Consider the following 19,154-nt stretch of genomic DNA (forward strand, 5'->3'; position numbering starts at 1 on the left):
TTGAATGGACCAGGTACAGACAGGAAATGACTACATGTAAATTGGTGTTTGGCAGGGTGGTATTTCTCTCTTCAGCTTGTCTTCAGGTACGGAGTACTCCGTACCTACGTGGACCATGCATGAGCTTGGTGGCGGGGCCTTTTTTCCGCAGTATTTCTATTGTGGATTCTGCAATTGGGACTATTGGATTTGGGGTATATAAGTCGACGCGATAATCTAGAGTTTCAATTATTGAAAATAAACACTAAACACTTTGCTATCATAGTGTTTGAAACTCTGCAACACCCAATTGCCATTTTTAAGTGAATTATTTCCACAATGCAGAAGATTCTTGTCCTTTTGGCTGCTGCCGCCTCTGTTGCCGTCGCCGACCCTATCGTCTACCTGATCCGTCACGGCGAGAAGCCCAGCAATGGATCCGATGGATTGAGCGCCGAGGGTCTCGAGCGCGCACAGTGCCTCACCAACGTTTTCAGTGCTAGCTCTGCATATGATATTGGGTACATTATGGCTGAGACACCCAAGAGTGGTATGTGGAACTCCAACCTTGGAAATGATCTAATACACTTATTCTTCGTCCTGCTTGATGCAATTGCTCGGGTTATACACATACTAAATCTTCGTGTCACATGATAGATGGAGCCCGTGATCGTCCGTACTTGACCGTCGAGCCCCTCGCTGAAGAACTTGGCCTGACTGTCGATACTTCCTGCGGAAAGACCGATTACAGCTGTGTCAAGGATGTCGTTGATGCCTACGATGGAGATGGAAACATCCTGATTTGCTGGGAGCACGATGCGCTTACTGATATTGTGTCGGAGCTGGGAGATGATGATGCCCCTACTTATCCTGATGACAGCTATAACATCATCTGGACGGATCCTTCCCCCTATACTAGCATTACGGCCGAGACTAGCGAGGATTGCCCTGGATTTGATGATTAGATTCATCCATTATGATGAGATTGGGCCAGTCGCTATGAATTGGAATGAGGATGTACTTAGGTCACTATACAGTCTATACGTACTGGATTTTCTTTGACGGGTGGGGATTTCCTATTTGGGATGCCGCCGCTTTTATGAGGGCGCTCAGACTCAGGCAGACTCAGGCAGACTCAGGCTCACTGAGCAGCTCACCGCCGTCACGTGATAGACCGGTCACGATCAGTGATCATGATTGGCTGCTCACAGACACCCATACCCCGTTGATTCCTAAGAGACATTTATTGTCCACCCAGTCTACTGCCAGTCTAGACTCTATCCCCGAAGAAGCATATGTTCTCCATCATTGAATACTGACCCATCAATATTTTGATGGCCCTCAATTGCCGCACTGTCTGTGCTTCATGAGCTGCTTCATCTCCCATCCCCTCCTTAACACTAGAGCATAACGACGTAAATCTGAAGCATGCCGTAGTGCTGAATACTAGTCCGCGAAAGAAAAAAGACAAAAGATTGCTAAGAACCAAGGGAATGTACTCGATAGCCTTTGATCTCTAGACATTGGAGTGAGTTGCTATAATCAATTTGCGACGTCATCGGCTAGATGTTACTTTCCTGAAATAAGATACCCGGTAAGTTGTAACCCACCCCGCGGGACTACTTGACAACCCGGAAAAGTACCCTTCCCGGATAATCTAGATTGAGCAGAAAAGAAAAATTACCTTAAAAAAAAATTAACTCAGCTATAGGAAAATGTTATCTGTGTCAATTCAAGCGGAGAGTTTTCCGGACTAGTTTATTTCTGGATTATTGGCTATGTGAGCCCTTGCTATTGTCTGTTGTATCAACTATTGTTCGGTTTACCGGTTTTAGAAACGAAAAGGCGAATCCAGGGATAGTAATTTCGAATGCGCCTTCCATGAACACAGAACCCCGCCAGCTGCACATGTGGAAGAACTGATGCGTGTTTGAGTAGTACTTAAGTGGGCCAGTCAACTTTATGGTATAGTCATTTATCAGAAGCCAGAGGTACTTACTATTCGCATATTACTTCTGTCTGATTTTTTAAATACATAACAAAATGTCTACACGCACAGAGGTCTCTACGGGGTTGCAGTCCACACTGCAAGCTACTGGGAACTATGAGCCCATTCGCGCCGAGGACGACAAGCCTTTTCAAGGACTTGCTCGAGGAGACCGACAAGGTGTATTGAAGTTGCGAGGAATCCCCACATTCACGGACATGCAAAAGAAGCGACAATGGATCCGTGAGCATATGGCTGCAGCATTTCGCTACTTTGGTAACCGTGGATGGGGTGAGGGCGTTTCGGGCCACATCTCTGTCCGAGGTATACTATTTCTCCTGTCCCAGGCCAAGAGAGGAACAAGGAGCAGAGTCTGATAAAAGAATAGATCCGGTTCAGCCTGATCATTTCTGGTTTAACCCATTTGCGATGCATTTTTCTCTCGTCAGAGCCTCAGATCTTGTGTTGGTTGATAGCTACGGCTACGTGGTAGAGGGCGGAAACCAAGCTATGATCAACGAGGCTGGTTTCATGATTCACTCTGAGGTTCATCATGCCCGACCGGAAGTCCAAGCAGTTGCGCATACTCACAGTATCTATGGGAAAACATGGAGCGGTTTTGGTAGAAACATCGAGATGCTTACGCAAGGTTAGTTTAGAGTACCCCAATAAAAATATGAGAAAAAAATTACTTTTCAACTTACAATTTCTCAACGCACAGATGCATGCAACTTCTATGGAAAGATTGGTGTGTACGAGGACCATGGTGGTATTGCCCTCGCTACAGATGAAGGGAAGGCTATCGCCAATGCCCTTGGAAAAGAAAACACTGCCGCAATTCTACAGAATCACGGGTACGTTCTCGAACCAGGCCTCCATGACTCCGAACTGCCTTTTTTTCTTCTTTCTTTCTCTGCGCATTACAACATCATCGCATCGCTGACATTTATATCGCAGTCTTATTACATGCGGTTCTACCGTCGATGAAGCCGCATTTCTTTTTCACAGCCTAGAGAAGGCATGTCATTCTCAGCTTCTGGCAGAGGCTGCAGCTGCAAATGGAATTCCCAAAAAGATCATTCCTGCGGACGTTGCTCAATTTACTGCAGATTCGGTGCAAACTCCGGTGAGTCTTTTATATATTGCCAAAAAAAAAAAAAAAAAAAAAAAGGGGGGTTGTCTAATTATTCTGTAGAACAACTTCTACTTGGAATTTCAACCCGAGTTTGATTTGATCGTTCGGCAATCCGAAGGCGAAGTCCTTCAATGAGCTACTGTTTTGTTATTCAGGCCTGGCTACTGTTAAATGAACTCTCGTTTTGATTTCCATGGCAATTTAATTCAATAATACGTCATACACTAGCAGTAGCAGTGATTAAAATAAAGAAACAACTGTAGGAGACCCTCGCTATGCGAAGACTCTTAATTCAGAACAAGCGAAATTTCCAAGATGTGCACAGCCTGAAAACTGTAAACAGTAATTCTTAAGTTATTAGACTATTTATAGGCCTCTATTTGGACCATGAGGATAATCCTGGGGATTGGCAGCACTTGGGCTCGCAGCTTGTGCTTTACAAAAGCTAGTCGGAAAGGGCAGCGCCCTAAAAGAGCGAATTAACAATTTCCTTTTTAAAACAATAACAATGTCAAGCACGCCCATAATCAACAAATTTGCAAGGTTCCCAAGGTCTAAATGGTCGTATATGCCAATTTCTATCATTCATATGTTTTATGGTTACTATAATATTGGTCTTAGATCGTCAAAAGAATTATTTGGAGTGTCATGCGCACTTTAAGCAAGAATGGATTTCAACAAGTTCTAAGTGATCATATCTAAAAGAGAAATTTACAGATCATTACCCATATTGACATGAACTGCCTTAATCTGAGTATATGCTTCCAATCCTGCCTGGCCCAATTCGCGACCGATACCACTGGTTTTGTATCCACCGAAGGGAATTCGGTGGTCACTATCCTGACTGCTGTTTAACCAGACAGTGCCGGCCTCTATATCAGCAGCCACACGATGACCGCGTCGGAGGTTTGTGGTAAATACAGCAGCTCCCAGGCCGTACAGTGTGTCGTTGGCAAACTCAATAGCATCTTTTTCCTCGGCAAAAGGTACGATTACCACGACAGGTCCGAAGATTTCCTCTCGGTAAATGCGCATTGATGGCTTCACATTCGTGAAAGTAGTAGGGGTAACAAAGAACCCTTTGCCATTAGCACTACTGAAGGGTTCGCCTCCAGTCTCGACAGTGGCGCCCTCCTGCTTTCCGAGGTTGATATAATGCATGACTCGGTCGTATTGAGCTCTGGTCACCTGTGGACCTTGGAATGTGTTCTCGTCCCACTGGTCTCCAATGATAGACGCTGTTTGAATGCGTTCTTTAAACAATTTCAAAAAGCGATCGTAAATATCTTGTTGTACGAAGATCCGTGAGGTGGCTGTACAGATCTGCCCTTGGTTTGACATAATACCGGCATGCGACCACTTAACAGCCTGGTCGAGATCCGCATCATTGAATACAATCAATGGTGACTTGCCACCAGTCTCAAGGGTGATGCCCTTTAATCCCCCAGCGGCATATTTCATGATTTGAGCACCTGTCGCAGTGGACCCAGTGAATGCGACCTTATCAACCTGGGGGTGCTGTGCAAGAGCGGCTCCGGCCTCGGCTCCGTACCCATTGATAACATTGACCACCCCAGGAGGAAATCCGGCCTCTCTAATCAGAGTGGCTAGAACCAAGATACTGAGCGGTGTTTGCTCAGCAGCCTTTATGACAACTGTGTTACCGCAGGCTAGTGCTGGGCCCAACTTCCAGGCTGCCATTGCCAAGGGAAAATTCCATGGAATTATCTGCGCGACAACTCCGACCGGTTGGCGAAGGGTGTAAGCGAATTTCTCGGGGGATGTTTCGATGGTTTGACCGAAGTTCTTGTCAGCCCAGCCTCCGTAGTATCTGAAGGTGCCGATTGTGTCAGGAAGGTCGTCTTCCATTGCGAGGGAATAAGTCTTGCCTATAGAATCATTCATGTTAGTATGACGAGCGACCCGGATTAAATCATAAGGTCACTTACCATTATCCCATGCATCGATCGTGGCCAGCAGAGTTTGATTAGCCTCGATGAGTTCCGACAGGCGGACCATAAGCCTTCCCCTTTCGGTCGCAGGGAGTTTCTTCCACGAATCCTTCTTCAATGCGGCTCTCGCTGCCTGGACTGCGGAATTGACATCGTCAGCGCCGGCAGCTTGCACGGTCGCAATCTCTTTCTCTGTTCTATACGTCTTGCATTAGCATGGCTCTCTCTTCCTCCCTATTCGGTTTTGATTTGGGGTAATCTCACGCTGGGTCTAATGATGTGATGGTCAATCCACTTTTGGCCTTGACGAACTCATTATTGATGAAAAGGCCGGTCGGCTGAGTGTAATTGTGCCCGTTCGGGGTTGTCAGGTTGACGGAAAGGTTCGAGTCGTTCGACATAGCTACGATTTGACTTGAAATATGTTCCTTAAAACCAGTTTCGTACTTGGATTCCTGACAGGCACTTGGTCAAAATGAAGGACGGTGCCGACTTTATGATCAATAGATTCTCATGTTGCCCGGAAGTTCCTACCTCAGTCCATCTTAGTGAGGGAGGAGGATCCGAAGGGAAAGTTGACGTATGGAGCCATTATTTCAGATGGCTTGCCTCTGTTGGAATGCAGAATTTAAACGCTAGTCGCTGTAAAAATGGTCTCTTCCGTTGACATAGGTCGTGTGGCCAGTGAGTCTTTCCGACGACAAGGCAGGGTTAATTAATCATTGCCTTCCTAATTCGTATGGCTGCTCTTGGCCCCTTAAATTTCAGAGGTGTTGTAGGAAGGTTACTCCGAGTCGTTTGGCATTGTCGGGGAAAGCGAGAAGTTGAGGAATAAAAGAAAAAAAAGAAATGTTATATCGATTTCCCTGGTGCTCTCAGAGCCTGTGTTTACAGGTACATTTCAAATTCAACATTGAATGTGCCAAAGATGATTTTCTGATCGTAGTAGTACTACTGTACTAGACTCTAGTTAAGAAGGCAAAACATCCAGCAGCTCCGAGCTGGCCGGTTGGGCGCTAGTCCTAAAACGGGGTTCATTCGGCCATCGATGTACACACTTCAACGCATGAAATGTTGTCTTTTTCACCTATTATAAGCAGCATTCGATATTTTCAAGCTTAATGAGGGCCTTGAGAAAAATACATGTCTAACAAGTACTCAAGATATTGGCACATGGACATCAAAGGTCTGCTTCAAGGGTGAAAGTCGCCCTCGGAGTCGCTTCAAATGTTATCTTATATTTGATCAGCCATTTCTAACAAATTATTTACCTTAATAACTCATCATTGTCGACTCAAATATCTTGGAGGATTTGGGCTCAGAATAAATTTGTTTCGGATGATCTCTATCTGCGCTGCAGTTTGAGTCGGAGGCCATGAGTGGCCGTGATAAAAGATAAAGGTATGGAGACGACAAAGATGATGACCCCACTTTGGCTGACATATTTCCAAGCTTGTTCGATTGTTCCAAAGCTCAGCTTGAAGTGATGCTGGCCACCGACCGATAACGATTCCTTCCCCGCACTTGGAAAGCATTTCCCGGCTATTAACTGGGTTTCGATCTTCCAACTCAGAGCCACTGGTGCCAAAACGCATATCACTATGCGCAATTCTCGAAATAGGCACTTGAATCGCCGAACCCATTCTCTTGGTGCTTGCAAAACATGTCGCAGGCGGCATGTCAAATGCGACCAAGCACGTCCGGCCTGCAAGACGTGTCAGATTGCAGATATCGTCTGTGAAGGTCTGGACCATGGTATACAATGGATCGACTCATCCCATGACCCCGATCAGGTCCCAGAACCGAAATCAGGGCCCAATGTGCGCCGTCACCTTTACTCAGGTTAGAAGAACGCTTTCCCATATTGCCATGATAACCAACAGCTTACTTACAACTTTTACCCGAGAAATTCAGAGCAGGAAAGGGTGATTATGAGCTCGGAGCTTGTGGACTGGGCCGCAACCTCTTCCATCGATCAATTCTTAAGCGATCTAGACACTCACGCCAAAGATCTCGAGAAACCTGACAAGCGCGCAAGTTTTATCGGACCTTTTGGTATTTTGAACTTAGCCGAAGATGAGTGTTCGAATTTCAATATCGACAAAGTCTCAAAACCTGGCGATCAACTCGCATCACTACCGGTCGCTGCTGAAGACTACCAGATCGCCAGTCATGATCCCCCTGCCGGACCTCTCGGTCGCGGAAGACTTTCTTGGCAATTTGGACAACTTTTTACAATGGGATGACATATTTAATCTTGAACCACCCAAAGCGGGCTACGTCGGGACACCGCAGTTTACGGCATTTGAAGATGGCTTTGCCGTTCCCTGGGCTATCCCTAGCAAACTCATTGGGTCGCCGAACGGACTGCCCACCACATCACCAAGGCACGACTTACCCGCCCTAGAATGTACAATGGGAAATTCGAACGCGCTACTGGAGGCAAATGTTCTACTGAGACATTTTGATGAGCATGTTGTGCCTCAAATAACTTGGGTGCCCATGACACAAAAGTCACCATTACGAATTCTGAATATCCCAGCTGCGATGATAACACTCGATCAACTTATTTACATGAAGCAAATACCAATAAAGCACGCTAACCTATCAAATCTTTATGCTATTCTTGCGTGTGCATCATATCACTTGTCCATTCATCCAGACTTTGTACCTGATAAGTCAAGTCAGTACTGGGATAAAATCACCATATCTTCTCACAGCGAAGCCAAGTCACATTTGGATTTATCTCTCAAGTTAGAGTTGAAGGGTCGGACAAAAGCGAAATATAAAGATCAGTTGATGGCGATGCTGAGCCTCACAACTTATGCTGTTAGTATTTCTGGCCAGAGCCTGTGATGAATTGCTTCTAACCTCTCCTCTCCTCTATAGGTTCTAACACAGAATCAGACTGAGGCTCGATACCATCTAATTAATATCGAATTTCTTATTCGGTCAAGAGGCCTGGTGAAAAAGCGTCTCTCCCGAAGAGCTCGACTTTTACACCATCAGTACACCTGGATCAGAATTTTGAGTGAAAGCACGCTGGTGATTCACAATAAGATTCCTCATTCAACTCCATGTGAAGCTTTCTGGTCACATCACTTGAATTCAGAAGAGACGAATATACTTGCTCTCAGACATGGGTCTCTGCCACAACGAGATGGAAATTATGAGCTCGACGACTTTTTACGCATTGAACCAAATGAATCGGATAGCGACTTGAAAGTGGGAGATCAGAAAGATGTTGAATGCAACCTTGGAGATATTCATCTAGTGGACTCACGAAACTACCCAGACGAGCAACATTCCACCATAAACGGAATTTCAGAAACTTGGCTCGGACTTCTTTCCCAAACAACACGTCTAGCAAACGTCTTGGATCAAATAAACAACAAAAGTTGCACCATGAGTGCTGAAAGGCAATTAGCTCTTCATCGGCGCTCCAATTATCTCGAGGGAATGATTTGCTCCTTTACATCCAGACGAATGCTCCCTGGCGATGGGAAGCCAAAATTTCACATGACTCGAGCCCTGAACGCTGCTTTAGTCATTTATTTCTACCGACGAGTACGACAAGTAAACCCGTGCATTCTGCAGGGATATGTCTCTCAGATTATTCAAGAACTTCATAGGTGGGATGCAGCTCTTGCCCAGAATGGTCTCAATGGACCGGGAACTGCATGGCCCGCATTTATGGGGGGATGTGAAGCTACCGAAACTAACGACCGAGGAAGTATCCTGCAGTGGCTAGATAGAGCAAGTGTTCAAAGTGGACAAGCCTCTTACTCTTCTGCCAAGAAGGTCATGGAGGAAATTTGGAAGCGCAGAGACAGCAGAACTAGCGACGCTGATATGCCTCCAAAGCCTGGCGAGTCGATGTCTTTCAGTTGGATGGAATACTCAAAGGAAAAATTACAGTGGCTTATCCTGGCATGATTCCTTGTTTATATCTTCTCTTGATGTCTTATCTTCTATTTAATATTTTATTTTCGTTGTAGCGTTTCTTGCTACTTTTATTCTGATAAAGCCATTTCCGTCCCAAATCCCGGTACAAACGTTTTTTTTTTCCAGAAAGGGCTAAATAGCATCCCTTTTACTAGATATGACTCTCTGTACCAATTAATTTGATTCAAGATACCTCCTTTACAATATCTGGCCACCTGTTTACGTCGGGGGGAAATACGAATGCTCTTTTCGGTCGGCAACTGCGGCCCTGCGGGGTAAGGTGAAAGATTGGTCGAAATTCCCATCATGAAGACTATCAGTATAGAGATTAGGACATGCCCAATGCCAATGTTCGGATGCCCGAACAGCAGATTGTCGCTTTCTCTTAGAAAATGTGGAGTCAATGCATTGGTGAGGGCCGGGAGATTCCCGCGATCCCTTTCAGAGTTGCCTTCCCCTTTCTGCGTTGCTTGCCTAACCAGGCGACTCTTCCTAAGAAACAACACCCAATTATGATGAATGTAACAACCTTGAGATATTATACAACATTAACATTAACGACTGATGTTCATTTAAACGCATATAAACAGAAACAATGTCTCTCGTTTTCATGTTTTCAGATCTCAAGCAACAACATTTGAAGCAAAGAGTATACCATTCTTCTCTACTCTCCCTCTATAACCAAACACCATGCCTGCCAAACTCTTCAACGGAATTCTTACTGCCTTGATTACGCCCTTTACGGATGATGGAAAGGGCATTGATGCTGAGCGCCTCAAGGCACACATAGATCGTCAATTCGATGCCGGAGTTCACGGCCTCGTGCCCGGTGGTAGTACCGGCGAGTTCACCGTCCTGACTCTCGAAGAGCGCAAGCAATTGGTAGAGCTCACAGTCAAATACACCACTGGACGAGGCCCTATTATCGCTGGTATCGGAAGCACCAGATCATCCGAGGTGATTGAACTCGCGGCCCACGCAGCACAGAACAAAGTCGATGCTGTGATGGTTGTGCCTCCATTCTACGACCCTGTCACCTACGAAGAACTCCAGGAACTTCTGTCAGAAGTACGAAAAGTATCGGGACTCCCGATTGTATACTACAATATTCCTTCCATTAGTGGCCTGCCTCTTAATCCTTCTCAGATTGCCGGCTTGAAGACGGTCGGCGTCGAATGGGTTAAAGATACTTCTGGAAACGCACCAGAGTTCACCGAGCTCGTCTTTGCGCACGGCGAACATGTCTCGGCTATGAATGGATGGGATACCTTGACTTTCTACGGAATTGCTGCGGGGGCACCTGCCGCCATTTGGGGTGCTGTCAATGTTATTCCCGAGCTTGCGGTGGAATTGTGGAATGCTTTAGCTGTCAACAATGATCTGCGACGCGGTCGGGAGATCTGGGCACAGATATATCCCGTTGCCAAATTTTTGGAGTCGCACAGTTACTGCGCTGCTATCAAGACTGGTATGGAAATTCGAGGTTATCGAACTGGAGGATTGCGAAAGCCCTTTGACTTTCTGAAGAAGGATGACCAGGCCGAGCTTCGTCGGTTGTTGATTGAAGCCAAGGTGCAAGTTGCATAAGTGGTTATTTTGATATGTTTCTCAGGTACCTGCAAGTAAATAACAACATTTGAAGTCACAATTTTCTCTTAGAAAGGTGGAATGTTCATAGATTTACTCGCGCCATATCAATCAGATTTTACTGTGCAAATTAAAGCTTCTTGGCCCCGTGGTTTGAATGTTGTATACGTAATCTCAACGGCGCTCCATAAAACTATCTGATATATCTTTATTCTTAATTCGAAGAATGTGTTTGATTTCTTTCTTTCTTTCTTCTTGAAAAAAGAATACCTCCCTGGTGTAGGAAGTGCAAACGGTTGATTGATGTTCTAAAGGTTTTCGGCGTTTGAAAGAAGGAAGGGAAGCTAATTCTATGATAGACGACGCGTTTTCTTTTACATTGAACGCGAGCGACTTACAGAGTAGGGTGATTTTTAATTTTGAGAGGTGATCTGAAGTTCAATGGAGACTGCGGGGATGAAAAATGGTGAACGGCAGGACTTGAACAAAAATGAAGTGGAAGATGAACCAACCGACCACGACTATTAGCTAAGGGGCACTTTCATCAATCAGTTTAGCCTACCAGGAAAGCTCGGGCTGCATGACCATTGAAAATCGAGTGAAATAGTTGTTGTCTGAAAATAATGGTTGTAGAATACTACTAGTAGTAGGTAGTTCCTCGGAAATCCGAAAAGGGACCATCTTCCGATAGTCAAATCGTATTCGGAAGTCAACATGACTCGCTACTCTACCGTGCACTGAACCTGGAAGGTCAACTTCCCGCGCGATGAACCTAGGGGGTCCAAATTTCTGGACGAGTTAGAATTCGCCAGTTAATAAAAACCTGCGTAAGCCAGTCAAATATTGACTTCAGCCCTTTTTCATAAACAAACTCGCACATTTGATACCCGCGGACCTTATCCACCTGTGAACGCTAGCCACAATGGCAAACCGAGGAGATGAATACGATCCCAATATATGCTGTATTGATGATCTCAAAATTTTAGGTAGTGCGATTCTTCCTCAGATGTACAAAGGTACCGACATTGAAAAAGAGATGCTCCACATTCGATGTTGTACTAAGATTAAATTCTAGATTATTACAATGAGGGCGCCATGGATCTTGTAACGTGTGTGCCTCGGAGCGTGAAGTCTAATATACACCTAAACTAATATTGATATATTTAGCCTTCGAGACAACGAAGCAGCCTTTGATCGATACAAGCTTAGACCCAAAGTCCTAGTCGATGTCGCCGAAATTGATACCAGCGCCGAGATTTTCGGCACAAAGGTTTGTTAACATTTGAATAGGATCAACAAACATTCATCACGAATCGTCAGATACTGATACAACTTAGACGGCATTCCCATTGGGACTGAGCCCTACTGCAATGCACAAGTTGGCTCATCCAGAAGGAGAGGTCGCGACATCACGGGCCGCAGCAGAAAAGGGAATCGGGATGATCCTATCATCATACTCGACCTGCTCGATGGAGGATGTCGCCGCCCAGGCAAGAGATAACCCTTATGCTGTTCAGATGTGCATATTGCAAGACCGCTCAATTACAATCCAACTGCTTCGTCGAGCTGAAGGTGAGCAATTTCACTCACCCAAATTTGTGACCTCTCTAACTTTTACCATGATGCAGCATGCGGATACAAGGCTTTGTTTTTATCAGTCGACAATGTCGTTCTTGGAAAGCGACTTAATGAGTTTCGCAACAAATTTACTTTGCCTGACAACATGTCTTGGCCTAATATTCTGAGCCATAGCACTGATAAATCCCCCGGAGCAAATTTTGGTAGTTCATTCACCTTCCGCTTGATTTGAAATTACTAATTCTATTATACTAGACCCGAGTACGAATTGGGAAGAGACCATCCCTTGGTTGAGGAAGCATTCAAAAATGCAAATCTGGCTGAAAGGAGGTGATTCCTACACTGTTTCGACTCGGAAACTTCCAATAACTAACAACTGTTTTTTTGATCTAGTAAATCGACCCGACGATGTAGAACTTGCGATCAAGCATGGTGTTGATGGAATAGTACTGTCAAATCATGGAGGGAGGCAACTCGACGGAGTTCCTGCAACACTGGACATACTACGAGAATGTGCCCCTGTGGCCAATGGAAGAATTCCACTCACTATTGATGGTGGTATTCGACGTGGATCTGACATTTTCAAGGCCTTGGCAATGGGAGCGAGCCATTGCTTCATTGGAAGGGCCGCAATCTGGGGACTAGCGGTAGGTCAACGAAGTATATCCTCCATCTGTTTCACCAGACAGCTAACTAGACTCTCTTTCCTTTGATTTAGTACCAAGGTCAGACAGGCGTCGAGCTAGCTATCAAAATATTGCTGCAAGAACTTCGTATCACAATGGCACTTGCTGGGTAAGTTGAAGATTAAACCTACAACCCTTTGAAGAGACAGGTCGATGTGCTAATTGTTTTGTCTTATAGCTGTCGATCTATTAAGGACATTGACCGTTCCTTTCTTTCCGTGTTGGAATCGAATGGCAAGTTGTCAAAATTGTAACCTCCGAGTCGGAATGCAGATCGACACAACACGGTGAGGAGGTGCCGCGTGCAACCATCCACATATTTAGCACCTAAGGTATATTTGAATATCTAAATGTTGCCTGCAAGATTATTGTCTACGGGCTTGAAATTGAGGAGATATATCATGAAACTTCCGAGTCGTTAGTCATTAAATGTGGGAGATGTCAGTAGTTCATAAGCGTGCTAGGATGTCTCTTTTTCTTTTTTTGGATATTCACATCCAAATTTCAAGCGAAGAACTGGTTTTTCGAATCTACTTTAGCTCTCTCTTTCTCTGTCATTTCCTTTTTTTCCCCTCAATGGCTTTCCTATCATTAGAAAAGAGATATTATCTGCTAGATAAGAGGATTTATTCTTTGTCTCCAAATTTGAATGCCAGCTAAATCATCATATGGCGATAGCGCGGTACTTATTAGTATTTGCCAGAGACATAACCTCTCGCGTCAAGTAAATACAGGAGAATGCTTTAATATTGAATGAATAATTCTATGATTGCAAGATTTAATTTGTATTATTTTAGAGACTTACATACTTAAAGCAGTGTAATGTAAGATGGAGCAAAATGAACTGAATTGGAGAAGAGAGGAAGCTAGCCACGGCGGAGAGTAAGGTTATCCCCACCTCACGCGCAGCGGAATATTCGCTGAACGTGAGGTCACAGAGTCTGAGCAGGTAACTCATTTATCAATGAGAGAAATGAACTTGAGGCACCGGATATCCGCCCGCGGGTCGCAAAAAGCACTTGGGAAAGCGATATGTAGATTGCCCACCCCGCGTGTGATCAACAGCCCCGGAAGGAACAATTTCCGCGTAATCGCCTTCCACTTGACAGGTTACCTTCCTTTTGCCACTGTAATCCAAAATGTCATCAGAAGGCGTAAGTAAGTACGGGGAAAGTCCGGGAATATCAAAAAAAGGAAATCGTAATTTGACTCACACTTAAAATTCATGACCTTATCATGGCTGATGCAGGTTGATATCATTCGTTGATCCAACACAGAAGGAGTTCTCCTATCACACTATTATCACACTATGCTTCCAAAGTTGGTCAAAACCACGAAATATTTAGCCAAAGGAAAGATAAGCGATAGAAAGATACGGGTGTTTCGTTATCCATGGGCACATAACTCTTAAGCTTGAAATCAAAGCCCATTTTCTCGAAATCCGTGTTAGATAATTTGTAAAGGATAATGACCAGGGAGCCTATTTTATGTGGCAAGGCCTTTCAAATGGTCCTTGTTCATCCTTGGGAATACATAATGATTAGGGGACAATAAAAGGGGTAGAATTCTGTGAAACAAAGGGGTAGAGGATAGACACTGAATCATATGGGTGTTGGTGCTCCCACCGACCATGACCAATGAAACGGCATTGATAAAGCTTTCTACGAGGTTATGAGGGCTTCTATTCGCCCATACCAATCTGGCGAGCGTATCCGGATGGCACTATTACAGGATGCCCAGGTGGAGTAAATCCAGAATCCGGGGTTAGACGTATATCAACCTGAGCAGGCCCCCTGGTACTAAGTGACAGGCGGAAAGGTATTTACAGTCTGCCAGATGCCAGTCCCCTATCTGAGTCGAAAGAAATCATCTTAGATCTCTTCTTCTGTTTAGTTATTCAATATGTCTAAAGATAATCACGAGAGCGACTTGCCGGACATTGCACCAACCCCTTCACACGTGGGCGAAGTTCTTGACCTCAAGGATCAACGCTACGATGCTGTGTTTGGGGATATGACAGAGGAAGGTCCCAACTACCGCAATGTATGTATTGATTCAAATAGAAAAACCAAATGAATGAATATTAACGAGTTATTTACTAAAATTTTCAAGGTTGGGTGGTTGGGGACAGCTGCCTTGATGATGAAGACACAGATTGGCCTAGGCGTCCTTTCAATCCCCGCCAATTTTGACACGCTTGGATTAATACCAGGCGTTATTCTTCTCTGCACTGTTGGTGCCATAACGACATGGTCCAACTACATAGTGGGAGAATTCAAAGTCAAGCACCGTCATGTGTACGGCATTGACGACGTTGGGGAGATGCTTTTCGGCCGCATTGGTCGGGAGGTCTTTGGTATTGCATTCTGCCTTTGTGGGTGACATCTCTCATATCTACCTCAAATTATCTGCAGCTGTCTAATTCCATTCTCTCTTAGTTTTCACTTTCGTCTCCGGTTCGGCTATGCTTAGCATATCTATCTGCCTAAACGCGTTATCGAACCATGCCATTTGTACCGCCATATTTGTTGCTATCGCTGCCATAATCACCTTCACCTTTTCGAGTATACAAACACTGGGCAAGATCAGTTGGCTGGCATGGGTCGGCGCCATATGTGTTCTGATCGCTGGTATGTGTCTGGAATTCTGCTTTCGGAACCCATCTAACACACATTAGTTTTTACAATTACCATCGCGGTAGGGGTAGAAGGACGCCCTTCTCTAGCGCCAAAGACGGGCACATGGGAGTCAGACTACAAACTGTTCAATAATCCCGACTTTGCGGATGCTGTCTCCGCAATTACATCCATGGTTTTTGCCTACAGTGGAACGCCGGCATTTTTCAACATTGCATCGGAAATGCGCGATCCACGCCAATATAATAAGGCCTTGATAGTATGTCAAACTGTGGTGACGATCACGTATATTGTAGTAGGCGTTGTTGTATACTACTATGCCGGATCCTACGTCGCTTCCCCTGCCATCGGCACAGCTGGCCCAGTCTTGAAAAAGATAGGGTACGGGATTGCCCCCCCGGGGTTACTCGCAAGCGCAATCCTTCTGACACATGTGAGTTCGATACAAAGCAAATATTTCCACTTTTCTCCCTCTGAAGCTTGAAAATCTAATGAAGAGAAGGTTCCGAGCAAGTACATTTTCGTTCGTATCTTACGAGGCTCCACACATCTTACCAAAAACACGCTTGTGCACTGGGTTGCGTGGCTCGGCTCTACGTTAAGTGTCTCCATCGTTGCGTATCTGATCGCTAGTGGGATTCCAGTTTTCGATAGTCTCGTGTCTCTTATCGGTGCCATGCTTGGTACTTTCCTTTCGTTCCATCCCATGGCCTGTATGTGGCTCTACGATAATTGGAGGAAGGGGAAATCTAGTCAAACATACAAATGGCGGATGATGGTGTGCTGGTGTGTGTTTGTACTTGTTTCTGGCACATTTCTAGTGATATCAGGGACTTATGGCTCGATTGTTGGGATAATCAACTCTTACCAAGGTGGTGGTTCTTGGTCCTGCGCCGACAACTCCAACTCCTGAACGGATGACTTTGGTTTTCATAGGGGGTCCATCTCGTCGTATCGCCATTCATCCAGGGCTCTCCCACTCTTTCTCTCTCTCTCCATCTCTCCTTAGGCAATCAACAGAGATACCTTCCAGCTCCACCTCCGTATCCATTCTCATATCAAATCCACCTGCTTGTATCCATGGGTTGTTCTCCTTCATGTGCCTGTTTTAATAGGAGCTTGTCCTAACAAGAAATAAGTTGCCTAGAATTGCGCGGTGAAGAATTTTCTTTTCCCATCTCCTTCTCGCTCTCCACAACCTTTGATGCTTCATTTTATTGTTCCTTTAGGTAGAAATGAGCAGAATGTAATTGGCCTGCTGTGGAGTGCGCTCAGTGAGCGAATCACATTATTGCGCAGGCTCGCCGCTCAGTGAGCCTGAGCAATGCTTACATAAGACTCCCTGATCAAATCAATGAGCCGAATGCCGTGCTCAGATCTACTGAGTGAAGTTAAAGCGGCGAGGGGGTGAGCACTAATCTAGAAAAGGAAGCCAAGAATCGTCAAAGGAAATCCGGTACGTAGGGGACATGACCATTATGAAAATTATAATGATATGATAAATCTTGCCTTAGGCAAAGGATAAATTGAATGACTAACTAGAATAAAATGCTTAGTAACCAACATGCTCAGCAAATCTAAAAAAAAATATCTTCGCATGCTATGCAATGGCATATGAATGACGAGCCAGTCGCCGAAAAACAAGTATTCTAAATATTATTTGGGCTCAAGGGTACCTTCTGTTTCGGTCGCTGTCTGATCCCGCCAGACGGCGTATCCCAATAATTCTAACATATGTCGCTCGCGATGCGTAAAGATTTGAACTCCTTCCTTGAGAAGAAATTTGGCGGCGTGGTTCAAAAGGATTCGGGAATGGGTGGGTTTGGAAATAAAGAGACGGAGGAGAACATCGGAAGAAATGATGATTTCGTCATGGGAGGTGGCCGTCACGGTATTGGGGATTTCGGAAAGGAGGGGACTTGTTTTCTTATCATGTGCGAGAGAGTCAACGTATGTTTCCAGCATACGGTTTCGAACGATAAATTGTAGCATCGAGCCTAAGGATTTGGTATCCACAATGGGTTGTGGGATGGCGTGATCTGGGTCGGCAAGACCACGCTGCATGGCGATGACGTACTCCAGGTCTTCCAGGAGAGGTGTCAACTGCAACTTGGCGAGGGAGATGTGATCCAATACGGGCCGGTCATAACCCAGCTTCTTACGCCAGAAATAGTTGCACATGATCAATGAGATGATACATGGGATTAGAACCACGTATCCTTCCCAATGCTCAGCTGTCACCATTGACGCAGCACCTGCGACCACTCCATTCACACTGTTGACGATCGAGTGCCATTGGAAGCGTTTGAATCGTAGACGCAGCCGGCGCCTAATATCATCACTAGGCTCACCAGCGACCACGGCTTCATCGTGTTTCTTGAACCGGTAGATCAGGTATATCGACCAGATGGCATTGCCAAGTCCAAACAATGCCGCCAGGGCATTACCAATGTAACCCGAGAGGAGGTTACTCGCCTTATAAACACGGGGGTTCGCGCCCCCGATCGCCATCAATGTACCAACACCAACAAGGACCGATCCCATACCCATAAGCATGTCCATAAGGATTCGGTCCACGACCTCTGTGCCGATCTCACGCACCCCAACGCCTAACCGCGCATCCAGCAGCCGTGTCAACTCCGGGTTCTTGCAATGGTACTGTTGTAATCGCTGTATATGCACTCGTTCCTCGCGTAGGAGTTTTACATTCCGCCAACTCAGTCGGAAATCCTGTATCGCAAGGAACACCATAAACAGCGCCAAGGTGCCACCGATCCCCATCAACACGGCCGCAAAGGTCGGCACGGGCGTAGTATTCCAAACATTTGCAGCAAAGTCTCCCGCATTTGCGAGCTCGAGATATCCGACACTGGCGAGTAGACTGTTTTTGAATTGCTGCTGGTGTAAAAGTCGGAACCTGCCACGTCGCCGGACGAGTGGTACCTGATCCTTTGTTGACTCGAAGGTTTCTTGCCAGGTAATGTCGCTTTCCTCACGAAAGAGCTTTGGAATATCGGGAGGCGGAGGGGATTCAAGATTAGAGAGTTCCAATTCTGATTCCATGAGGGTTGTTTGGGGTCTGGGGTGGTAGACTGGGGAGGGAGGGGAAATTAAAGTGTCGGAGGAGTCACCGGGTCGTGCCATTGTGAAATCATGGGACCTGGTTCACATGTCGAGGAGTCCTTTACAAGACCCCGAGGAGAGTGAGGAGTCACAAGGAGAAGAAAGGAGGACAAGAGAAGGGGATTGGAGGTAATAAAGAGAGAGAAGATTGAAAGGGAAAAAATGGGGGAATTTGCGGGCGGTATAGAATTGGATCCCGTAATATGGGATCCACTCGGTTCCTTGGCGCCGCCCTGTAGGGCTGAACACGATGAAGATCCCCATTTCTTCCTATTTTTGCTTTGCCATTTATTACGATGACACTCGTACTATTAATAATGGGTATTATAATGCATACCCCTTACTTGGCCGTCCCCGTTTCCTTCCTTTTCAAAGTTTTGGGTTATTACTGGTTCTAGCCCTCAGTGCGGAGTACAGCTGATCCACATTTGGCAGGGGGACCCATTCATAGGAATAATTATACATAGCAGGCAGCCATTTTCTACTAGGCGTGAAAGACAATACCAGATAAAAGGGGGAGGGAAAAAAGACAAAGATATGGCTAAA

The 19,154-nt window shown here is 45.5% G+C and overlaps 8 protein-coding genes across 8 annotated transcripts; 6 read left to right on the forward strand and 2 right to left on the reverse strand.

Moving 5' to 3' along the window:
- Positions 1–318: 318 nt before the first annotated feature.
- On the forward strand, positions 319–944 carry N7466_006539 (uncharacterized protein; the record flags this gene model as incomplete). The annotated part of the gene is made up of 2 exons (XM_057165936.1): positions 319–529; positions 637–944. The coding sequence occupies 2 exons, from the start codon at positions 319–321 to the stop codon at positions 942–944; spliced, it is 519 nt and encodes a 172-aa protein (XP_057021535.1).
- Positions 945–2,022: 1,078 nt separating this feature from the next.
- Positions 2,023–3,236, forward strand: N7466_006540 (class II aldolase/adducin N-terminal; the record flags this gene model as incomplete). Its single annotated transcript, XM_057165937.1, has 5 exons — positions 2,023–2,290; positions 2,355–2,615; positions 2,688–2,820; positions 2,924–3,092; positions 3,162–3,236. 5 exons carry the CDS (start codon positions 2,023–2,025, stop codon positions 3,234–3,236), a joined length of 906 nt encoding a protein of 301 aa, XP_057021536.1.
- A 576-nt stretch (positions 3,237–3,812) lies between these two features.
- N7466_006541 (aldehyde dehydrogenase domain-containing protein) lies at positions 3,813–5,454 on the reverse strand (the record flags this gene model as incomplete). Its single annotated transcript, XM_057165938.1, has 3 exons — positions 3,813–4,990; positions 5,051–5,250; positions 5,318–5,454. 3 exons carry the CDS (start codon positions 5,452–5,454, stop codon positions 3,813–3,815), a joined length of 1,515 nt encoding a protein of 504 aa, XP_057021537.1.
- Positions 5,455–7,129: 1,675 nt separating this feature from the next.
- N7466_006542 (transcription factor domain-containing protein) lies at positions 7,130–8,989 on the forward strand (the record flags this gene model as incomplete). The annotated part of the gene is made up of 2 exons (XM_057165939.1): positions 7,130–7,882; positions 7,943–8,989. The coding sequence occupies 2 exons, from the start codon at positions 7,130–7,132 to the stop codon at positions 8,987–8,989; spliced, it is 1,800 nt and encodes a 599-aa protein (XP_057021538.1).
- Positions 8,990–9,688: 699 nt separating this feature from the next.
- Positions 9,689–10,585, forward strand: N7466_006543 (dihydrodipicolinate synthase family protein; the record flags this gene model as incomplete). The annotated part of the gene is made up of 1 exon (XM_057165940.1): positions 9,689–10,585. The coding sequence occupies one exon, from the start codon at positions 9,689–9,691 to the stop codon at positions 10,583–10,585; it is 897 nt and encodes a 298-aa protein (XP_057021539.1).
- A 922-nt stretch (positions 10,586–11,507) lies between these two features.
- N7466_006544 (alpha-hydroxy acid oxidase) lies at positions 11,508–13,103 on the forward strand (the record flags this gene model as incomplete). Its single annotated transcript, XM_057165941.1, has 9 exons — positions 11,508–11,601; positions 11,661–11,694; positions 11,753–11,855; positions 11,923–12,157; positions 12,214–12,366; positions 12,419–12,493; positions 12,557–12,810; positions 12,882–12,958; positions 13,028–13,103. The coding sequence occupies 9 exons, from the start codon at positions 11,508–11,510 to the stop codon at positions 13,101–13,103; spliced, it is 1,101 nt and encodes a 366-aa protein (XP_057021540.1).
- Positions 13,104–14,742: 1,639 nt separating this feature from the next.
- On the forward strand, positions 14,743–16,398 carry N7466_006545 (uncharacterized protein; the record flags this gene model as incomplete). The annotated part of the gene is made up of 5 exons (XM_057165942.1): positions 14,743–14,892; positions 14,962–15,223; positions 15,288–15,479; positions 15,527–15,918; positions 15,988–16,398. Coding segments are annotated over 5 exons (1,407 nt in total), but the record flags the coding sequence as incomplete, so codon positions are not given.
- A 743-nt stretch (positions 16,399–17,141) lies between these two features.
- Positions 17,142–18,629, reverse strand: N7466_006546 (uncharacterized protein; the record flags this gene model as incomplete). The annotated part of the gene is made up of 1 exon (XM_057165943.1): positions 17,142–18,629. One exon carries the CDS (start codon positions 18,627–18,629, stop codon positions 17,142–17,144), a length of 1,488 nt encoding a protein of 495 aa, XP_057021542.1.
- Positions 18,630–19,154: the final 525 nt, after the last annotated feature.

The sequence above is a fragment of the Penicillium verhagenii genome (genome assembly GCF_028828195.1).
Source record: "Penicillium verhagenii strain IBT 33310 chromosome Unknown utg000006l_segment0_segment0, whole genome shotgun sequence".
NCBI classification, from domain to species: domain Eukaryota; kingdom Fungi; phylum Ascomycota; class Eurotiomycetes; order Eurotiales; family Aspergillaceae; genus Penicillium; species Penicillium verhagenii.